Raw genomic sequence first — 22,625 nt, forward strand, 5'->3', positions numbered from 1 at the left:
GTTCATGTCTTTCTCCTGCCTTAGCCTCCTGAGTAGCTGGGACTACAGGCGCCCGCCACCACACTCGGCTAATTTTTTGTATTTCTAGTAGAGACGGGGTTTCACCCTGTTAGCCAGGATGGTCTCAATCTCCTGACCTCGTGATCTGCCCACCTCGGCCTCCCAAAGTGTTGGGATTACAGGCGTGAGTCACCGCGCCCGGCCTTAATTTCAATTTTTCAAGTAAGCTTAGGAAGAACAAACAAAAGGCCTATTTTTCCGGTAGAGAGCAGTTTGGGTCAGGTTGTAAAATACAGATGTTAATGACTGGGAAGTAGGCAGCAGAAGTCAAGCTCCAAACAGACGATACCAGGAAAGGGGCTCATAATATTCCTTCAGTGTCTCTGTAAGAATCCTGGGCTAGGTGTACTCAATGTTGCAAGCCTCCTTACCCATATGGTCATTAGGCGGAAATTCCCCAGGTGGCAGTCACTAGCAGGTCAAATGCTTAAATATAATGCCCTTTGGAATCAGAAGAACCAACGTTAGTATCTCCACACTAACACTTAACTAGCTCAGTGAGACTGGGCATTAGCCACTTGACTTTTTCATCTGTAAAGCGGAAACATGCCTACCTCTCAAAATGTTTGTGCAGAACAACTTACATAATGTAGGTAATGAACTTAGTACAGTGCCTGTCCCCCTGAAAATTACAATAATATAAAACGCATTTGTATATGTAATTGAGAAGTAGATATTTGTTTGCTCTATTGGTTTAAAGGCTTTAAGCATATAAAACTCCTTTGTCAGCTAGAATGTCAACTTTTTAAAACTTAAATGAGCGCAAATGTTTAACACGAGTTCCAAATGTGGAAAGGACATTCCGTATTTGCAGTTAATTCTAAAATTAAGCTACCTTTAGAATGATATTTCTGTAGGATCCAGAAATAACCAAGCGGCCTAGCCCCTAGATTCCAGCAACTGACATAAAACTAGGTGGAGGTTTCCCATTCTTCCCTGTCTTCTTACTCCAGCCGGCTTCTGTATCCACTCTAGATTGAATACGGGATGTTTTGTGTAGAGATGGGCCTTCTCTCTTCCAGTCCAACTCTGAAGTAACCGCCCCTTACCCAACCTTTCTTTAAACTGTCATAACGCCATCTGGACCACCTGCGGCAACTCCACCCACTTCCATGCACCTGCTCTTCTTTCTAACCCCAGTACACAATCCTGCAGCCCCGCCCCCGCAGCTGACCAATCAGAGAGAGCAAAGTGAGCCGGATGGGGCGGGTCCAGTTTGGCGCTGACGACGAATCACCTGCCTTAGACCGCAGGGGCGGAAGCGGAAAAGAGCTGAAAGTCCTGGTTTGGCCTTGGGTTCCGCCGTAGGGGATGTCCCGTGCGAGTGAGTGAGATCCTGGGGCCTTACCTACTAGTGGAATCGGGTGAAGAGACGCCTGCCAGTGCGGGAGGTAGGAAGCTCGATTCCCCAAAGAAAAGAGCGAGTGGGCAGGCAGCTGCGAGACAGAACCGGAGCGTGCAGGGTCCCTAGAGGCCGGTTCCTGGTCGGTGCTGCTCTCCTGGAAGCCATGGTACAGGCAGAGCTCAGGGCGATCCCCAGGTGAGGGCAGCGGCTCTGCCTGGGATTCCACCGCAATAGAACCGGGTAGATGCGGGGTGGGGAAGAAAGAATGTTGCCTGCACTGCTCCCCAATAGCACCCTGAGCGGCTACATTTGCAGGAGCAGCAGCAGCAGAAGACACAGCGCCGGTCCAGGAGGCGGCTTGAGCTGTTCGTAAAGTCGCCCGACAGCTTTTTCTCCGTAGTATGCGAGTTGACAAAAAGCCAGAGAACAGGGCTCCCCATTACAATCTTTTCGAGCTCTTTTCCCTTGCTAACCGGATCTGATTGTGCGAAAACATGCCTTGCACTTGTACCTGGAGGAACTGGAGACAGTGGATTCGACCTTTAGCAGTGGTCATCTACCTGGTGTCCATAGTGGTTGCGGTTCCCCTATGCGTGTGGGAATTACAGAAACTGGAGGTAAGAGGGTTCTGCACCATCAGCCTCTACACTTTCTTCTACGCATCTGTAGTTGGGAAGGAGACACCCTTCCCCCATTTCTGCCCTGACAATCCTGAAAACCATCTAATGTAAACGAGCCCACTCTTAGGATATAAACCTCTCTAATTTCTTGTTCACGGTTCTTCAAGTCATGCTACAGGTGGAGGTGAGACCGGGTCGAGAAAATAGAATATATTAATATAGCTGCTTAGAAGGGCACTGTTTTGCAAGTATTCATCAGTTCCCTGAAAATAAGGTAATTTTATTCCTAAAATCTGATCTGTTCAGATATTGGACTAAACTAGGTCAAATAAACTACCTTGAAAACCATGTATTGAATTTTATTAGTTTTTTACTAGCTTCCTGAATCAAAGGATTCTCGTTGTTTTAACTTTGGTGTTCGTTTTTACTGTGGAAATTAGCTCTTACCCAACAAAGGTTTTGCAAAAACCCCCTTATATATATATTTTGATGTCATATGCTTATTGTGACATCAGTAATGTACTACAAGCTGGAAAACCCCAAGGTAAATAACTCAGATATAAATATTATATAATGAACTTTAAATTCGGGGTTAATAAAACCCACCAAGTACTTTTACAAGGAACACCTATTACAAGAACTATAACAAGACCATGACTATTTTAGGCCCTTCTTCATTGTGGAAATGATTTTTACATAAACTGTATTTAATATACATTTGTGTTCTCTATTTAGACTAAATTATTTTCTGATGACTTTCCCATACTAGCATAGTCCATATAGTTGTTCATTTGTTTGTTTTTGAGGCTGAGTTTTGCTCCTGTTGCCCAGGCTGGAATGCAGTGGTGAGATCTCGGCTCACCGCAACCTCCGCCTCCAGGGTTCAAGCGATTCTTCTGCCTCAGCCTTCGTAGCAGCTAGGATTACAGGCATGTGCCATCACACCCCGCTACTTTTGTATTTTTAGTAGTGATGGGGTTTCTCCATGTTGGTCGGGCTCGTCTCAAACTTCTGACCTCAGCTGATCCATCCTCCTCGGCCTCCCAGAGTGCTGGGATTACAGGCATGAGCCACCGCGCCCGGTCCCATATAGTTATTTTTTGTTGTTTATTTTTATTTTCTTTGAGACAGAGTCTAGCTCTGTTGCTCTGGCTGGAGTGCAGTGGCGCGATCTCTGCTCACTGCAACCTCCACCTCCCCGATTCCAGCAGTTCTCCTGCCTCAGCCTCCCATGTAGCTGGGATTACAGGTGTCCACCACCACACCCAACTAATTTTTGTATTTTTAGTACAGACGGGGTTTCACCATGTTGGCCAGGCCTGTCTTGACTCCTGACCTTGTGATCCACCCGCCTTGGCTTCCCAAAGTGCTGGCATTACAAGCATGAGCCACTGTGCCTGACCCATATAGTTATTTTTAATGGCCATGTAATATTCTGCTACATTAAATATTTCCCATTTGTTAGATATTTAGGTTATTTCCACAATTTGTCTACAAAAACTTAGGTATAAGCATCTTAATACATTGGGTTTTTCTTTCTTTGAAATATTTACTTGGAGCATGGTATAGGAACTACGTTAAAGGTTAATAATATGCATAATATCAGTCCAATTTAAGACTTCTCTTAGTTGCTAGTTTCAACTGTGGTTTTTAGGTGCCACTAGGTTTTGTTTTTGTTTTTGTTTTTGTTTTTTTGAGACGGAGTCTGGCTCTGTCGCCCAGGCTGGAGTGCAGTGGTGAGATCTCAGCTCACTGCAAGCTCCGCCTCCCGGGTTCATGCCATTCTCCTGCTTCAGCCTCCTGAGTAGCTGGGACTACAGGCGCGTGCCACCACGCCCAGCTAATTTTTTGTCTTTTTAGTAGAAACGAGGTTTCACCGTGTTAGCCAGGATGATCTTCATCTCCTGACCTCGTGATCTGCCCACCTCGGCCTCCCAAAGTGCTGGGATTACAGGCATGAGCCACCTCTCCTGGCCAGGTGCCACTAGCTTTTTAAGAAAAATTGGAATCTGCAATCTGTACTGCTAACATCCTAAGCCAAATTCTCAACATGTCTTAATTGGTCTCTTCTCAACACACCAGCCAGAGTAACTGGAGTTAAAGCCAGAGTTAAAACATGGCACATTATGTGTGTCCTCTTAAATCGCTTCTAGTCCTAGAGTAAAGGCCAATATTCCTCACTATGGCCATCAGGGTCCAACATGATCTGACACTACTCCCACTCGATCCCCCTCTGACTTTTTCTCCTCAAGTCCTAGGCTTCCACTGCTCCACTTTGCTCAAAAATCCCAGGCATTGGCCGGGCAAGATGGCTCACGTCTGTAATCCCAGCACTTTGGGAGGCCGAGGCGGGCAGATCACGAGGTCAGGAGATCGAGACCATCCTGGCTAACATGATGAAACCCCGTCTCTACTAAAAAAAAAAAAAAAAATTAGCCGGGCGTGGTGGCGGGCGCTTGTAGTCCCAGCTACTCGGGAGGCTGAGGCAGGAGAATGGCGTGAACCCGGGAGGCAGAGTTTGCAGTGAGCCGAGATTGTGCCACTGCACCTACAGCCTGGGCGGCAGAGCGAGACTCTGTCTCAAAAAAAAAAAAAAAAAAAAAAAAAAATCCCAGGCATGCTCCCTCCTTGAAGCTTTGCACAAAGTTTCCCCTTCTCAGAATGTCCTTTCCCTAGATATTCTTCTCATTCCTTTATGTTCTTCAGGTCGTTACTCAGATGTCACCTGACTACTCTATTTAACATTGTCAACTTCCCCTCTCCAACTTTTCATACTCCTTTCTCTGCTTTATTTTTTCTTTTCCATAGGACTTACCACCATCTACCACAATACATATTTTACTTCGTTTTTTTTCCCCTTCTTTCTGCCCAAATGAGTCAGTCCCAATGATGAATCAGGCTTTGTATACTATATGAGAGAACACTTACCTCCATAGAACTTAGTGGTGGAGACAAAAGGAACCAAAAAAAAAAAATCAATAAAATTGTATAAAATGCTGTGGAGAAAACCAGAAAAGATCTGAGAAGTTACCATGCAAGGCAGTCACTCTACCAGCTATGGAAAATAAAGCAGAAGTGAAGGGAGTTTAGAAAGCTCTTTACAGTAGTGAGAGGTGGTAGGTGCCTGGGCTACGATGGTTTCTGGCCCCAGTAAGGATAGCAGGAATGGAAATGGAAAACTGAATTGTAAGTATTCTTAGAAGTGAGCAAACAAGACTTGGCGGGAGATTGGATTCCAGAGGAGAAGCAGTGAGAGAAAGGAAGAAATCAAAGATAATTCTGAAGTTTTTTATTTGAACAACTGTGTAAATGGTGGTACTAGTTACTGAGATAGAAAATTGAGGGTTAGGAACAGGTTTGAGAGAAATTGAGTTCTGTTATGGACATTTAGTTTAATAAGAGACATTCAATAGGCATGTTAGATATGCTGTTGGATATGCACATCTAATATTCAGAACGATTTGAACTGCAGATATAAATGTGGCAGTTTATCTTGGTCTGCCCAGACTGCCGTAAGAAAATACCATAGCCTGAGTGGCTTAAACTACAGAAATTTATTTTCTCATAGTTCTGGAAGCTCATCCCATGCCCATGGTGGAGCATATACTCATTTATTAGAATGGTAGGATGACCATCTGCCCTGTTTAAACTATTTTTCCCACTCTCTTGACTGACCATGTATACCTGAAGTGAATGTGCACGTGATGGCGTGCTGCTCTAGTCTTTATACCTCAGCACACCTTTTTTTTTTTTTTTTTTAACCTCAGCACATTTACCTCATGCCCTTGGGTCAGTTCTACTGTCTCCCCTCAGGAAGACCAGGCCCAGAAAGCAATCTCTCCTATTCATCTCCACTCTCTGTTTTGAAGCATTTTGCTGAGGGAGAGTTAACTTATTCTTAGATGCTTGTCTTTAAGGGTTTTTTCTTTCTTTTCTTCTTTCCTCAAGTTACCATAGAAAAAAATCTGTTTATCTCCTCCTCATTTCGTGAGCCAAAAAACTCAACTCATGGCTGATAAGATTAAGAATAATATTACTGGTATCTATATCAGTGTGTCTCAAATTTGAATAAATTATTTAGAGGTAAACATAAAATTAAAGAATTATATTGATAATTTCTGCAGATACCCAGTGTTGAGTTATTCTATTATAATGTTACTTAAATATATACACACATAAAATAGGTTAAATTTCTTATGCATATAACTTTTATATAGCTCAAAAATCAAAACAACTATAAAACCAATAATTAAAGTTAATGACATTAATGTGGAGAGATGATGTTTTTCTTAAACTAAATTACCACTTGCAATGTAAAAATGATACTACACGATTTTAAAATTTGGCCTGCAATGACCAAGTCTCTAGTCACTTGTTTTATGATTGTTTAAAAAACAAAAACAACTTTCTTTATAGCACACTGAGGACACTTGACCTTCATTAGTCACAAGCACATCATTTTTCTCTTAAGTGTACCACCAAGTTCTAGTTTTTGGAACTAAAGCCATCAGAAACAGCAATTACTTGGCATTACTTTTTTTTCTTTTCTTTTTTTTTTTTTTTTTTTTTTGAGACAGGGTCTCGCTCTGTCACCCAGGTGGAAGTACAGTGGCATGATCAAGGCTCACTGCAGCTTTCACCTTCTGGGCTCAGGTGATCCTCTGGCACCCAGCTAATTTTTTGTATATTTTGTAGAGATGGAGCTTTGCCATGTTGCCCATGCTGGTCTCACACTCCTGGGCCCAACCATCTGCCCGCCTCAGCCTCACAAAGTGTTGGGATTACAGGCATGAGCCACCACGCCTGGCCGCAGTACCATTCTTAATGGTCACTTTATAATAAAGAAGATCTGGAATATGCTTATCCTATTATTATTTTATTAGATTGTCACTGAAATTTCACTTTCTTTGGTTTTAGTAACCTGTTGTCCACAATGGTCTGAAAATATTAAATGGAAAATTTCAGAAATAAGTAATTTATAAGTTTTAAATAACTTATTACAATATATAATTGTTCTATTGTTAACCACTTACTGTGTGTCTAATTTATGAATTAAACTTTATCATAAGCATATATGTATAGGAAAAAACATAGTATATGCATATAGGATTTGGGACTATCTACAGTTTTAGGCATTCACTGGGGGTCTGGGAACCTATCCCCCACATATAAGTGGGGACTACTATATTCAATTTTAAATGAAATGGATAAAAGCAAAAAGCCCTGTAATACGAGTGCTTACATTCCTTTTAGAGTCTTCACCTCCATATATTTGCTTTTCATTTACTGCTTTGATTAACGCCCCCACAATTAGTAAGACTTTGTATTGGCTTTTGGTTTGTTTTTGTTTTTGAGACAGGGTCTCTGTTGCCCAGGGTGGAGTACAGTGGCACAATCATGGCTCACTGTAGCCTTGACCTCCTGGGACCAAGCAGATCTCCCACCTCAGCCTTACAGGCACATGCTTCCACGCCTCGCTAATTTATTTTTTGTAGAGATGGCATCTCGCCATGTTGCTCAGGCTGGTCTAGAACCCCTGGGCTCAAGCAATCATGAGCCACCTCACTCAGCCCTTTTCAAGCTTTCTGTACATTTTAATGTAGAAATTTATTGTTGTAAAAATGCATTTGTTCTCCATACTTTTGTTTTCTACCTCTTTTATCTTTGACCCCGGGTAGAGGAAGAAAAAGTCTTGTTCAAACAGTGAAACTGGGCTGGGCATAGTGGCTCATGCCTGTAATCCCAGCACTTCAGGAGGCTGAGGCAGACGGATCACTTGAAGTCAGGAGTTCCAGACCAGGCTGGTCAACAGAGCGAAACACCGTCTCTACTAAAAATACAAAAAAATTAGCTGGGTGTGTAATCCCAGCTATTCGGGAGGCTGAGGCAGAAGAATCACTTGAACCCCAGAGGCAGAGGTTGCAGTGAGCCAAGATCGTGCCACTGTACTCCAGCCTGGGCAACAGAGCAAAACTGTCTCAAAAGAAAAGAAAAGAAAAGAAACAGTGATACTTAAAGTTGCAGACCTCAGTTCTATTTTAATTGTAAACTGCTCAACCCTTCAAGCATCAAAAATAAATGCCCACCTTTTTCCCTTTAAAAAAAAAAAAAAAAAAAGATTCATACTAAAGTCCGCCCTCCGAAAATTTTCAGTTTTTCAATTTTTTAATTTTTTTTTTTTTTTTTTTTTTTTTTTTTTTTTTTTGTAGAGACAGGGTCTCACTTTGTAGGGCCAGACTGGTTTCAAACTCCTGGCCTCAAGCAATACCCCCACCTTGGCCTCCCCAAGTGCTAGGATTATAGGCACAAGGCACTGAGCCCGGCCAAGCTCTTTCATTTTAATATAAGAATTTATACTAACATGTTATTTTGTTTCTTAAGGTTGGAATACACACCAAGGCTTGGTTTATTGCTGGAATCTTTTTGCTGTTGACTATACCTATATCACTGTGGGTGATATTGCAACACTTAGTGCATTATACACAACCTGAACTGCAAAAACCAATAATAAGGTACGTCTTAATATATTTTGATTCCACCAGTGTTGTGTTGGCTTATTTTATAAATATGACATAAAACGTTTTAAATTTATGTTTTCCTTTTCCAATAGGATTCTTTGGATGGTACCCATTTACAGTTTAGATAGTGTAAGTACGTTTCATTTTTATCTCATTAACTAAGAACTTGTTTGATGATACTAACTATAATTACAGAATGCTTAATGAAAGTTATGTTATTGACAATAAGGAGTCAGATTAATAAGAAAAGTAAAAAGATTCACTTGTTTCTAATGTTGATAGAGAATATAAAGTATGATAATAAAAAATGTAAAATGTGATATTATAAATGTTTAAAAATCTATAGCTGTTTGCTTTCTTTTAAACTTTCAGATTGGTAAAGAATGTAATATTTTAAATTATATTACCACTCTTTTTATTTATTAAGTCTTTTATTTGAACCAAAAATTTAAAAACCTTCCCCAATAGATACACATGAAATTGTTGTAGATGACTGCTTCTAATTTGAGTAAATATAAAGGAAATATCTTTAGTAGCATTATCTATGATCATATTAAGAAAAACTTCAGATTTAAGAACTTAAGTACTTACTTTAGCTTCTCTCTTTATTCATTATTTACCCCTCAAACACTTACTTTTTGTTTACCAATATCTAAGATGTTTATTGCTTTTAAAAATTCATTTCACAGATTGATAGCCCTCATAATGATAAATTTTAGAGAGTCATATGTAAGTATATGACAAGACATCTCAAGCATAAAAATTAGCTTATTGTGAGTACCATGAATGGAGTGGCGATTCATTTTATCTTAGCTGCAACTGTCTTTAACATCTGTGCTTTTTCATAGTGGATAGCTTTGAAATATCCCAGCATTGCAATATATGTGGATACCTGCAGAGAATGCTATGAAGCTTATGTAATTTACAACTTTATGGGATTCCTTACCAATTATCTAACTAACCGGTATCCAAATCTGGTATTAATCCTTGAAGCCAAAGATCAGCAGAAACATTTCCCTCCTTTATGTTGCTGTCCACCATGGGCTATGGGAGAGTAAGTATGTTTGGTTTAATTCTTTTATGTTTTGGCTTTTTGTTTAAGCAGAGTTTTTAAGTAGCAGTCAGCTCTTTACAAGGTAATACATTAAGTATTAATAGCAGAACAATAAGTATAAGATAGAATTCCTGATGCAGTTCCTAGTTGTTTGAAGGCTAACAAAACACAGTTTTGTAATCCCACATATATGTTAGTCTTTTTTACATTATTAATCCCAAATCCAAAAATGAAAGGATTGCAGGTAAAAACAGTAATCATTTAATCAATATGCTTTTGCAGTTGAGAACCAAGGTCTGCAGATCTTACATAAGAACACACAGCTAGTTAAAAGACAAAGACAAGACAGTCTACATTGTAGAACCGCATATGATACGAAGTAGGAGCAATAAGTAACAGTGTTTGGTAACATAATACATCAGCTTGCCTTATTATATGTTCATGTAGGACATTAAAATTTATGTCATTTCATTTTGAAAAATAAATTGAGGTTACAATTGCATTTATTATACAAATGAACCATTTGGTATTTTTCAGCAAGCAAACATTTGAAAACAGTGTTTTAGAAAGATTAATTTTGCAATATCATAAAGGATGAATTGGAGGGAAGAAGATTCCAGAGATGGGGAAATAGGAGTTTATAATAATCTATTTGTGAAATAAAACTGAAAAGGAGGGATGAGACTGGAATAAAAAAGAAAGGCAATAAGAGAATGCAACTGAAAAATCAATAGGACGTGTTCACTAACGCAACCACCCAAGGGGTTCACTTTGCCAGCCACCTAGACAGAACCAATTCATCAAGAGGGGAATTGCAAAAGATAAAGAGTAATTCAGACAGAGCCAGCTGTGCGGGAGACAGGAATTTTATTATTACTCAAAGCAGTCTCCCCAGGCATTCGGGGAGCAGAGTTTTTAACGTTAATTTGCTGGGTAGGGGGAAGCCAGTGAGCCACGAGTACTGATTGGTGAGAGGTGAAATCGTAGGGAGTCGAAGCTATCCACTTGTGCCGAGTCAGTTCCTGGGTGGGGGCCACAAGGTCAGATGAGCCAGTTTATTGATCTGGGTGGTGCCAGCTGATCCAACAAATGCAGGGTCTGCAAAATATCTCAAGCACTGATCTCAGGAGCAGTTTAGGGAGGGCCAGAATCTTATAGCCTCCAGCTGCATGACTCCTAAACCATACTATTTTTTTTTTTCTTGCCAAAGCATTTATTCTGGAGTTTCTCCCCTTTTTTTTTTTTTTTTTAAATTATACTTTAAGTTCTAGGGTACATGTGCACAATGTGCAGGTTTGTTACATATGTATACATGTGCCATGTTGGTGTACTGCACCCATTAACTCGTCATTTACATTAGGTATATCTCCTAATGCTATCCCTCCCCACTCCCCACAATGGGCCCAGGTGTGTGATGTTCCCCTTCCTGAGTCCAAGTGATCTCATTGTTCACTTCCCACCTATGAGTGAGAACATGCGGTGTTTGGTTTTCTGTTCCTGCGATAGTTTGCTGAGAATGATGGTTTCCAATTGCATCCATGTCCCTACAAAGGACACAAACTCATCCTTTTTATGGCTGCCTAGTGTTACATGATGTATATGTGCCACATTTTCTTAATCTAGTCTGTCACTGATGGACATTTGGGTTGATTCCAAGTCTTTGCTATTGTGAATAGTGCTGCAATAAACATACGTGTGCATGTGTCTTTATAGCAGCATGATTTATAATCCTTTGGGTATATCCCCAGTAATGGGATGGCTGGGTCAAATGGTATTTCTAGTTCTAGATCCTTGAGGAATCGCCACACTGTTTTCCACAATGGTTGAAGTAGTTTACAGTCCCACCAACAGTGTAAAAGTGTTTCTGTTTCTCCACATCCTCTCCAGCACCTGTTGTTTCCTGACTTTTTAATGATCGCCATTCTAACTGGTGTGAGATGGTATCTCATTGTGGTTTTGATTTGCATTTCTCTGATGGCAAGTGATGACGAGCATTTTTTCATGTGTCTGTTGGCTGTATGAATGTCTTCTTTTGAGAAGTGTCTGTTCATATCCTTTGCCCACTTTTTGATGAGGTTGTTTTTTCTTGTAAATTTGTTTAAGTTCTTTGTAGGTTCTGGATATTAGCCCTTTGTCAGATGAGTAGTTTGCAAAAATTTTTTCCCATTCTGTAGGTTGCCTGTTCACTCTGATGGTAGTTTCTTTTGCTGTGCAGAAGCTCTTTAGTTTACTTAGATCCCATTTATCAATTTTGGCTTTTGTTGCCATTGCTTTTGGTGTTTTAGACATGAAGTCCTTGCCCATGCCTATGTCCTGAATGGTATTGCATAGGTTTTCTTCTAGGGTTTTTATGGTTTTAGGTCTAACATTTAAGTCTCTAATCCATCTTGAATTAATTTTTGTATAAGGAGTAAGGAAAGGATCCAGTTTCAGCTTTCTACTTATGGCTAGCCAATTTTCCCAGCACCATTTATTAAATAGGGAATCGTTTCCCCATTTCTTGTTTTTGTCAGGTTTGTCAAAGATCAGATGGCTGTAGATGTGTGGTATTATTTCTGAGGGCTCTGTTCTGTTCCATTGGTCTATATCTCTGTTTTGGTACCAGTATCATGCTGTTTTGGCTAAACCATAATTTCTAATCTTGTGGCTAACGTTAGTCCTACAAAGGCAATCTAGTCCCCAGGTAAGAAGGAGGTTTGCTTTGGGGCAGGGCTGTTTCTATAGCTTTGGGAGAAACTATAAACTAAGTTTCTCTCAAAGGTAGTTCAGCCTACTCCCAGGAATGAACAAGGATAGCTTGGAGGTTAGACACAAGATGGAGTCGGTTAAGTTAGATCTCTTTCACTGTCTCAGTCGTAATTTTGCAAAGGCAGTTTCACTAATAAATGGGGAATAAAGTGGAAGTTACAAGCCAAGGTAAATGGAGGTAGAGTGATCAGTGTAGACATACATCATAAGAATGGCTGCACTGCCCCCTATGCAGTACAGGACCATTTGTACGACATCCTGACAAATTTTGTCTCTATTTACACCCTTGAAATGACAGGGAGCTACCTGGCTTTTTAAAATAATAAGCTACTAATGTGATCATTTGACAAATATATATTGAACACCAAGTACATGCTAGTATAAAGAAATACCCTAGTGCACAGAACAGCCATAGACCTCATGGAACTTACAGTTTGGTTAGGAGAGTCAGGAATTAAATGAAGACACAAATACATAGTTACTTATTTCAGGAAATGCAATGAAGGAAGCACAGGAGACCATGAGAGAATAGTAATGTCAAATTAATGTAGATTGGTTATCGGGGAGACAGATTGTACTCAACTCTGAAGGCAACAAGGACAAATGGGCATTTATAACTAGAGCATGTTGAGGGTCAGTGAATGCAGAATTACGAAGAGGGGACATCAGGGCTAGGAGGATTCTCACTAAACTGACTGAACAGGATTCTTGCTAAAGGCAGGCCAAGGCCTTAGTCATCAAGGGTGGGGGCTGAGGAATTTGATCAGATGTCAGAGGTGATCAGATATCAAAGGGGGCTGGGGAATGATTTAGCAAGATTCTTTTAAACTGATTGACACTCAGGACAAGGACAAGGCCCAAGGATGAAGCCAAGTTGAAAAGAGGTGTCAGAGGCTTGTCTAAAGTTTGGTAAATGGGAGTCTTTGTCAAATGAAAAACCATTTATAGGATGTTATGCAGAGAACTGGTATCTGAATTTCATTTTCAAAGATTACTGTGTTTTTTGTTTTTTGTTTTTGAGATGGTCTTGCTCTGTCACCTGGGCTAGAATACAGTGGCATGGTATCTGCTCACTGCAACCTCCACCTCCCCAGTTTCAAGCAATTCTCATGCCTCAGCCTCCCAAGTAGCTGGGACTACAGGCATGTGCCACCACACCCAGCTAATTTTGTTATTCTTTTTTTGTAGAGACAGAGTTTTGCCATGTTGGCCAGGCTGGTCTCAAGTGATCTGCCCGCCTCGGTCTCCCATAGTGCTGGGATTACAGGTGTGAGGATGGCTTGAGCCCAGGAGTTTGAGACTAGCCTGGGCAACATAGTGAGACCACAACTCTACAGAAAATTTAAAAATAGCTGGGTGTTGGGGCACACACCTGCAGTCCCAGCCACTCAGGAGGCTGAGGTAGGAGGATCACTTGAACCCAGGAGATCAGCAGTAGCCTGGGTAACATAGTGAGACCCCATGTCTACAGCAAGTAAATTAGCCAGGTGTGGTGGTATGCAGATATAGTTCCAGCTACTCAGGAGGCTGAGATAGGATCACTTGAGTCCAGGAGGTCGAGGCTGCAGTGAGCCATGTTCACACCACTGCACTCCAGCCTGGGCAACAGAATAAGACCCTATATCTCAAAAAAAAAAAAAAAAAGGTATTTAGATAATTTGTTTCCTGCCATCCACATTCTTCTGCCACTACTATTAAGGATGACTACGGTGAAATAATTAACTATAAATATGGTATCCTTCATCAAAGTGATTTCAATTTGGAGGCTTTGGGGAAAATCTGATGCTATTTAAATGAGTCGTTGAAATTCTAAGTTTTTTTTTTCTTTTGCAGAGTATTGCTGTTTAGGTGCAAATTAGGTGTATTACAGTACACAGTTGTCAGACCTTTCACCACCATCGTTGCTTTGTAAGTACTTGGATTTTATATGAACTTTTTTTTTAATCCTTGTGCTCTTATGTGGGAACAACTAAGTAGAAAACATAGTGTTAATGTGCTTATTTATAATGTAGGTGTAATCTGTTTTAAAAAAAAAAAACTATATAGAAACTCACTCTATTAAAATAAATAACATGACCATTTATAGGCAAAGAATCACCACAGGGGTCTTCTAAATATTTACCTCCTTTCTCGAGCTAGCTTGCTATAAAGCACTTTGAAGATTAAAAAAAAACACACACACTTTTTCAAATACATAGCTTTACAAAAACCCTACTGCATGAAGTTAAAGTATGCTACTTTAGGTTAATTACAGTTTTATTTTCTACATAGTTAATTTAGAACATATTAGAAGTACTCTAAGAAAGAAGTCATATTTTCTTTTAATACATTCTGTCAAGGCTTAGAATTGAGGTAAAATGGGGTATCATTAAGCTACCTGGCAAAACTATTCCCTAAAAATTCAAGAACATCAAAGACTTTAATGTCAATAGATTACATGTTTTAACTCTTAGTTAGTAACATTTTGCATGCTCACAGAGGAAAACTGGAAAGAAATACCGGTGAAAGAATTCTTTATTCTGCCTTTGAGCTAGCAATTATTTAGCCATTTAATTATGAAGGCATGCTTTATTTCCCTGCAGCTTAGAAAGTGGGCAAGACTATAAAAATACTGATGGTAGTACTTACTTGAGGGGATCTGGGTCTTTCATAAAATTTACCTCCAAGACAATTGAGGGGAAAAAAATTAACAACTATAGTTATATACACCTGCATTATACTATGTTTAACAATCAAGCTTTCCCAAAGTTATTAGACTGCATAGTTGGTTTTTTTAAATTTAGTAATCTTTCTAGTTGTTACATGTCTTATTTGGGATTTCCTTCAAGTTGAAGGAATAATCATATAATAACATTTCTAGAAAAAATGGGTTCTTTCATTTTTTAATTTCCTCTAGATCCAAAGTCAAGTGATTGTCAATGGATCTCTCAAATAAACTTACTTCTAAATTCTCTGTGTCCAAAGTCAAGTGATTATCAGTGGGATCTCAAATAAACTGACTTCTATAAGTATTGCTATTGCTGTATTTTAAAGTACAATTTTGATTTAGTTAATCATAGAGATATCTCATCTTTACTATTTTTAGAATCTGTGAGCTGCTTGGTATATATGATGAAGGGAACTTTAGCTTTTCAAATGCTTGGACTTATTTGGTTATAATAAACAACATGTCACAGTTGGTAAGTAAAATGTTTACTTTTCTTAAAATGTACTAAATTTGTATCTCTAACTAAATTTCTTTAGATAAAGTTTCTTCTTTAGGATAAGGCTTGCTTCTTTTTATCTTCCTATAAATTAAATCTGAAATTTAATTTATAGGAAGACTTGAAAAAAAACTTTAATATACATCTTAATACATATATAAAAATATAATAATGTCTTTGTTAATTATTTGGCGACTTATACCCTCACATGTTAACAATGTTTGTTCATTTATTTCTGTTGCCCATTGCATAGCTGTATGAGTGTATCATAAATAAAAGCACAGTGCTACATAAAAAAAAATACACACATATACTGAACATATTCAGAAGAGAAAATATCAAATTGATATTTGACGGTACAGGGTTTGAATGAAAATGCGAGAATAAAATTGTTATCATGTATATTTGGAGTTAAAGGAAAATTGAGAATGCCAAGTTTAGAAAAATGGATGATGTTCTAGAAACTAATGTTCCAAAGACCTATGATGTAATGTTCTATTCGATCTTAGGAGCTTAAAAAAATGTGCATTTTATTTAAATTCTTTGGCTAATGCTGTCAGCAAAATAATTTAGATGCAGTGGTATGCATGTTTGGTATTAGAGCTTTATAATAAAAATTAAATGTCCATGTAGCCAAAGCTTTCCCACATGTTCATCCTCTTTGGAACCAGTAATTCTGTTTCTGGGAATGTATTCTAAAGAAGTGTTCAAAAGTATGTTTGCCTAAAGTATCTTTGTATATAAAGCCTATTACTTGTAAATAACAAAAGGCTGAAAGCAATCCAAAACCCAATGATAGGGACTAGTTGAATGCACTGTGGTCTTTCCATTGGCCAAAATATTAGGCAGTTATTAAAAATAAGCCTGATGAAACATACAGAAGTTATGTATTTTAAGTGGAAAAAACATTAGGCAATAAAATTTTATAATTAGTTAATGATAGTTATTTAAAAACTGGCTTATGTGTACAAAGGATGATTGGAGACCATGAATCACTTTATTCTTTCTTTCTTTACTGGTTTCATATTCTAAAATACTTTACATTAGCATTTTATATAATTTTAATAGGGAAAAGTGAACTTTCAGGAAAATTTATTGTTATTCAGCACTACACTAGGTTATTACAGATTTCTAAAAATTGTTAATAAGTCTTGTTCATTTAAAAAAAATAAATATAGCTGAACTAATACACTGCCCTCAGGAAAAACTGTTCGATTCTTTATATTCAGATTTCATAGTCAGAATTTTATTGAAATTGGACTTGTTTAATGGGTTACCTTAGTTACATAGGATAGACTAGATAATAAGCTAAAGCCTCATAAAATGAGTGATCATTTATGTTTAAAAGCCATTACAGATGGATTTTTTTAATTTGGCTGAACAAGAGCCATTTCTTCCATTTATGTCAGTCATTTGTTTATTGTTCCCTTTATGGAACCCAGGAAGTGAACACTTAAAAACATTTTTAGGGAAGATGTTGTATATAGTATATATTCATCTGTAGTAAACTATAAAAGCTTGTTAATCTAAAAATAGAATAATAAAGCCTAGAAAAGTTTGCCTGAAACATTACTCTGCACCAGGTCTCTGGTATATAACTTTAATATTTCTATTACCATATCTATTCTTATTGAACAAGTTTAAATGTTAATCTTGTTTCTAGTTTGCCATGTATTGTCTCCTGCTATTTTATAAAGTGCTAAAAGAAGAACTGAGCCCAATCCAACCTGTTGGCAAATTTCTTTGTGTAAAGCTGGTGGTTTTTGTTTCTTTTTGGTAAGTATTACTTTCTTTTAAATGTTCTCATTTTTTGAAAGGCAATAAAAACCGTTGATTAAGGAGGATTTTTAAACATAGTCTTAATGCGGATGATAGATTAAAATGTCTCTACTTATCTTTTAAAAAGTTCATCTTTTTAGCCCTTCTAGGATTTTCAAAAGAAATAATTAGATGGTCACTGTAACATTTATGTGAAGAAAATTGTTTGAGACAACCTAAATATGTCAATACTGGAATAATTATTAAAATAAATCATGGCCCTGTCATGTAGTAAAATACTATGGAGTTTGGAAGAAAGCATGATGTAGAATATTTAATTATATGAGAAAATAATCAGTAAATCCTTTTAAAACAGAAGGTAAAACTATACATAGTTCAATATAGTAAAGAGGGCCAGGCACAGGGCTCACGCCTGTAATCGCAGCACTTTGGGAGGCTGAGGCGGGTGGATCACCTGAGGTTGGGAGTTCCAGACTAGCCTGGCCAACATGGCTAGTCTCTACTAAAAATACAAAAATCAGCTGGGCATGGTAGCAGGCTCCTGTAATCCCAGCTACTTGGCAGGGAAGGCAGGAGAATCGCCTGAACCCAGAAGGCAGAGGTTGTGGTGAGCCAAAATCACGCCACTGCACTCCAGCCTGGGCGCCAGAGTGAAACTCCATCTCAAAAAAAAAAAAAGGAAAAAAATTTAGTAAAGAGGTGGGTAATAGGGGTCCTAGAAAAAAATACACCAAATTTAACAAGCTAGAAATAATACAAAAGAGGAAAAAGAAAAATCCCTGAAATCCCACCACCCAGAAAAGAATGATTAACATTTTGGTAAACCTGTGTCACATATAAAACTCAAGAGAAAGTTTCATGCTATAAAAATTTGTGGAATTCAACAATGTGTTCAGTATATTGTAGATACAGTTCTTTGTCAGTAAAAAGAAATACAATTTTGTTTGTCGGGGGGGTGTTTTTTGTGGGCCTTTTTTATTTTTTTTTTTGCTTTTGCTTAGTATTCTGTTATGTGAATATAACTTTTTACTAATCTCCTTTTGATATTTAGGTTGTTCCTAATTTTTTTACCATTATAAGAAACACTGAAGTGAATACTCTTGTGTATACAACTATGAAAGCATGTCCACTTCATTATTTGCTGTTTAAATTTTACCTGGGGCCATTATCTCTAGATTGCTTGAAATGCTCAGTTTGACTCCCTATCTTGGGACAAAACTACTAGAAAAATGAATTTGTAAAGCAAATTAATATATTTAACATAGATAGAGTTTCTTCAGCAATATGCTGTAAAGGCAGAGGGTGGTGGTGGTCCACAGGTTGCACTGGGTTTTTTTTTTAATGGCACATTTTTAAAACTACTGCTCATTTTATGCTTGATATAGATTTGGCGTTTACCTTTTCCTAACATATAGGCAAGCAGTAGTTATTGCTTTGTTGGTAAAAGTTGGCGTTATTTCTGAAAAGCATACATGGGAATGGCAAACTGTAGAAGCTGTGGCCACCGGACTCCAGGTAAGTAGGTGCCATCTCTGAATTCAATAGAACTTTACTATTAAGCATTTTTACATATCTCCACTAAATCTGACAACCCACAGGGTATGGGGGCTATTATCCTCACTTTACAGGTGAAAAAACAGGGGAACCCTAGAGAAATTGGCCATAATTACTAATTTGTAGCAGATACACGAATAAAACCTGGATTTCATTATTCCTAAGTCCAATTCTCTTTCTACATTTCTCCTTGTAGTCCTTGGGTGGTGAAATGCAATATACATGATGTGACTGAGAATGAAATGTACTTTGCTAAGAAATACTTGAGGCTGACTGGATGCAGTGACTCATGCCTGTAATCCTAGCACTTTGTAAGGCCAACGTTGGGGCATCACTTGAGTCCAGGCATTCGAGACCAGCCTGGGCAACAAAGCGAGACCTTATCTCTACAAAAAATTAAAAAATAAAATACTTAGCCAGGCCCGACAGTGCATGTCTATACTCCTAGCTACGTGGGAGGCTGAAGTGGGAGGATTGCTTGAATTCAAGGAATTCAAGGCTGCTACTTGAGGAAGTGCAAAATAGATTCACATTTTGGCATTTTGCCTTTTTTTGAAGAGGTCAAAAATAATTATTTTGGAAAATGGAAAAATGAATATAATCTGGGAAGAAAAAACACAGCTGTTTATCTTACTACTTTTGAAAAGCAAGTAGAGAAAGATAGCACTCTACAAAACTAGATTTAAATCCAAAGGTGACTGTTATTTTATTGTTCTCATAGGATTTTATTATCTGTATTGAGATGTTCCTCGCTGCCATTGCTCATCATTACACATTCTCATATAAACCATATGTCCAAGAAGCAGAAGAAGGCTCATGCTTTGATTCCTTTCTTGCCATGTGGGATGTCTCAGATATTAGAGATGATATTTCTGAACAAGTAAGGCATGTTGGTAAGTACCAGCTATTTAATTCAACCGAATAGGTTAGGTAGGATATTGAATTTCTCCTGCTAGGGCAATTTATTATCTATTTGGAGATGAAAAAAGACTTTAAAGCAGTACCACAGTGCAGGCTCATCAACTTTGGGGAGTGGGAGAGGGGGAAGTGGGGAGCTTATTTTTAGAATGGTAAGTTTATAATGGTAAAAATAACTTCTAACAGAAAACTTTATATTAAAGGACGGACAGTCAGGGGACATCCCAGGAAAAAATTGTTTCCCGAGGATCAAGATCAAAATGAACATACAAGCTTATTATCATCATCATCACAAGATGCAATTTCCATTACTTCTTCTATGCCACCTTCACCCATGGGTCACTACCAAGGGTTTGGACACACTGTGACTCCCCAGACTACACCTACCACATCTAAGATATCTGATGAAATACTTAGTGATACTATAGGAGAAAAAAAAGAACCTTCAGATAAATCCGTGGATTCCTGAACAGTATGGAAAAGCGAACTGTGCAACTACTATATTGTATCATTACCTGGAATCCCATGGATTTTGTGCTTGGGACAAACCATAAATGATGGAAACTGTCAACACAAAAATAGCTGCAAGCCAGGTACAACTACTGAATTTATATATGTAAGTTTTGTATATCAAAAATAACTGATCTAAATTTCCTAGACTTAGACTTGATTTCTTAACATTAGAGTATCACATACTCAAATGGTAGACAATGACCCCAACTGAATTTTCCTGATGTTACACTGCTTTATCAAGAGGATGGACTTTTTTTTTTTTTGGAGACGGAATCTTGCTCTGTCACCTAGGCTGGAGTGCAGTGGCGCAATCTCAGCTCACTGCAAGCTCTGCCTCCCGGGTAAATGCCATTCTCCTGCCTCAGCCTCCCAAGTAGCTGGGACTATAGGCACCCACCACCATGCCCGGCCTTTTTTTTTTTTTTTTTTTTTTTTTTTTTAAGTAGAGACAGGGTTTCACCATGTTAGCCAGGATGGTCTCGATCTCTTGACCTCGTGATCCACCCACCTCGGCCTCCCTAAGTGCTGGGATTACAGGCGTGAGCCACTGCGCCCGGTTGAGAATGGACTTTTTTCTTAAAAAATCAGTACTTCCTACCACTGCTGCATGAGTATAATGCTCCGGAATTATCAGAAAGCATAATGCAGAAATACGAATTAGTGGAACTTAATCATGTGCCATATAAGCTTACCTAACAAGCAGTTACATCTCTTATTTCTCAACTGAATGTCTTTCAATAAATAAGAATTTATCATTTATTTTCTGCAACTTTTTTATGTCTCATTCTTTAAACATTAAAAAACCTTAATATTTTAACAATTTTTGATTAGAGGCACAGTGAAAAAGAAGTCAAACAAAAAATGTACTACTTTTCGTCAGTGCTATTAAAGGCGGCAGCAAATGTAAATCTTGGCTGAATGGTCTTAATTACTCATTAAACCACAGTCAGAAGATATATAGGTGCTATTTGGGAAAACTTTATTACCTATGATGGGGTTTCTCTAATTGCTAATCACAACCCCACTGGGTCATGTTTGACATTTTATAATGAAAATAAAATAGAAAGTGCCATAGTATGTTACAGAAAGCAAAGATGAGTATTGTTTCTCAAAGCCTTTGCTTTATGTATTTATACACATACTCATTCATATATACATATATAGAGACAGATATAGTGGTTCACAGTAATTACACAAAGTCTTTATTCTGTCCACTGTTATAAACATTTCTATTAAAACTAAAACTGGGCTATATGTAAAAACCCCAAAGATACACAAAAAAAAATCTGTTAGAACTCAAGTGAATTCAGTAAAGTTGCAGAATACAAAATCAACATACAAAAAGCATTAGCATTTTTATACATAAAGAATGATCTAACTGAAAAATCAAGATGCCATTTATGATAGCATAAAAAAAATACTTAGGAATAAATTTAACACCAAGGCAGTAAAAGAATTGTACACTGAAAACTATGAAACACTGATGAAAGAAAGACACAAATAAATGGAAAGATATCCCGTGCTCATGGATCAGAATAATATTGTTAAAATGGTCACACTACCCAAAGCAATTCAGAATCAACGCAATCCTATCAAAATTCCAATGGCATTATTTACACAAATAGAAAAAAAATCCTAAAATTCATATGTAACCATAAAAGACCTGAATAGGCAAAACAATACTGAGGAAAAAAAGTTGGAGACATCACATTTCCTAATTATAAATTATATTACAAAGCTATAGTAATCAAGACAGTATGGTACTGGCATAAAAACACATACATAGAACAGTGGGATAGAAGAAAGAACCCAGAAATAAATCCAAACATACACAGTCAAATAATTTTTGACAAAGACACCAAGAAGACACAGCAGGGAAAGAAGAGTCTTCATTAAGTGGTGGTGGGAAACTGCATTTCCACAGGCAAAACAATGAAATCAGACCCTTATCTTAGACCTACACAACAATCAACTCAAGATGGATAAAAGACCTAAATGTAAGACCAGAAACAATAAAACTAGAAGAAAACATAGGAGAAAATTCCTGGACACTGACCCTTGGCAATGATTTTTTGGATACCACACCAAAAGCTCAGTCAACAGAAACAAAAACCTGACTACATCAAACCAAAAACCTTCTGACAGTAACAGAAACAGTCAACAAAATGAAACAATAGCCTACAGATTGAGTAAAAAATATTTGTAAGCCATATATCTGAAAAAGGGTTTGTATCCAAAATGTACAAAGAATTCATACAACTCAATTTCTAAAATGGGCAAAAGACCTGAATAGACATTTCTCCGAAGAAGACA

At 38.0% G+C, this 22,625-nt stretch overlaps 1 protein-coding gene across 3 annotated transcripts; it reads left to right on the top strand.

The window, feature by feature from the left end:
- The first annotated feature begins 1,343 nt into the window (after positions 1 to 1,343).
- Positions 1,344 to 21,220, top strand: TMEM184C (transmembrane protein 184C). 3 transcript variants are annotated; one of them, XM_015139282.3, is made up of 11 exons: positions 1,344 to 1,600; positions 1,721 to 2,022; positions 8,407 to 8,537; positions 8,636 to 8,672; positions 9,392 to 9,597; positions 14,179 to 14,253; positions 15,431 to 15,524; positions 17,212 to 17,324; positions 18,743 to 18,842; positions 19,603 to 19,774; positions 20,003 to 21,220. In XM_015139282.3, the coding sequence occupies exons 2-11, from the start codon at positions 1,900 to 1,902 to the stop codon at positions 20,266 to 20,268; spliced, it is 1,317 nt and encodes a 438-aa protein (XP_014994768.1). In that variant the 5' UTR covers positions 1,344 to 1,600; positions 1,721 to 1,899; the 3' UTR covers positions 20,269 to 21,220.
- Positions 21,221 to 22,625: the final 1,405 nt, after the last annotated feature.

This window comes from Macaca mulatta, chromosome 5 (genome assembly GCF_049350105.2).
Source record: "Macaca mulatta isolate MMU2019108-1 chromosome 5, T2T-MMU8v2.0, whole genome shotgun sequence".
NCBI lineage: Eukaryota > Metazoa > Chordata > Mammalia > Primates > Cercopithecidae > Macaca > Macaca mulatta.

Excerpts from the sequence above, each read along its gene's own strand:
- TMEM184C (XM_015139282.3), top strand. The coding sequence starts at position 1,900 with ATGCCTTGCACTTGTACCTGGAGGAACTGGAGACAGTGGATTCGACCT. Across the intron at positions 2,023-8,406 it reads GGGAATTACAGAAACTGGAG|GTTGGAATACACACCAAGGC; the intron begins GTAAGAGGGTTC and ends TTGTTTCTTAAG. Across the intron at positions 17,325-18,742 it reads GTGGTTTTTGTTTCTTTTTG|GCAAGCAGTAGTTATTGCTT; the intron begins GTAAGTATTACT and ends CCTAACATATAG.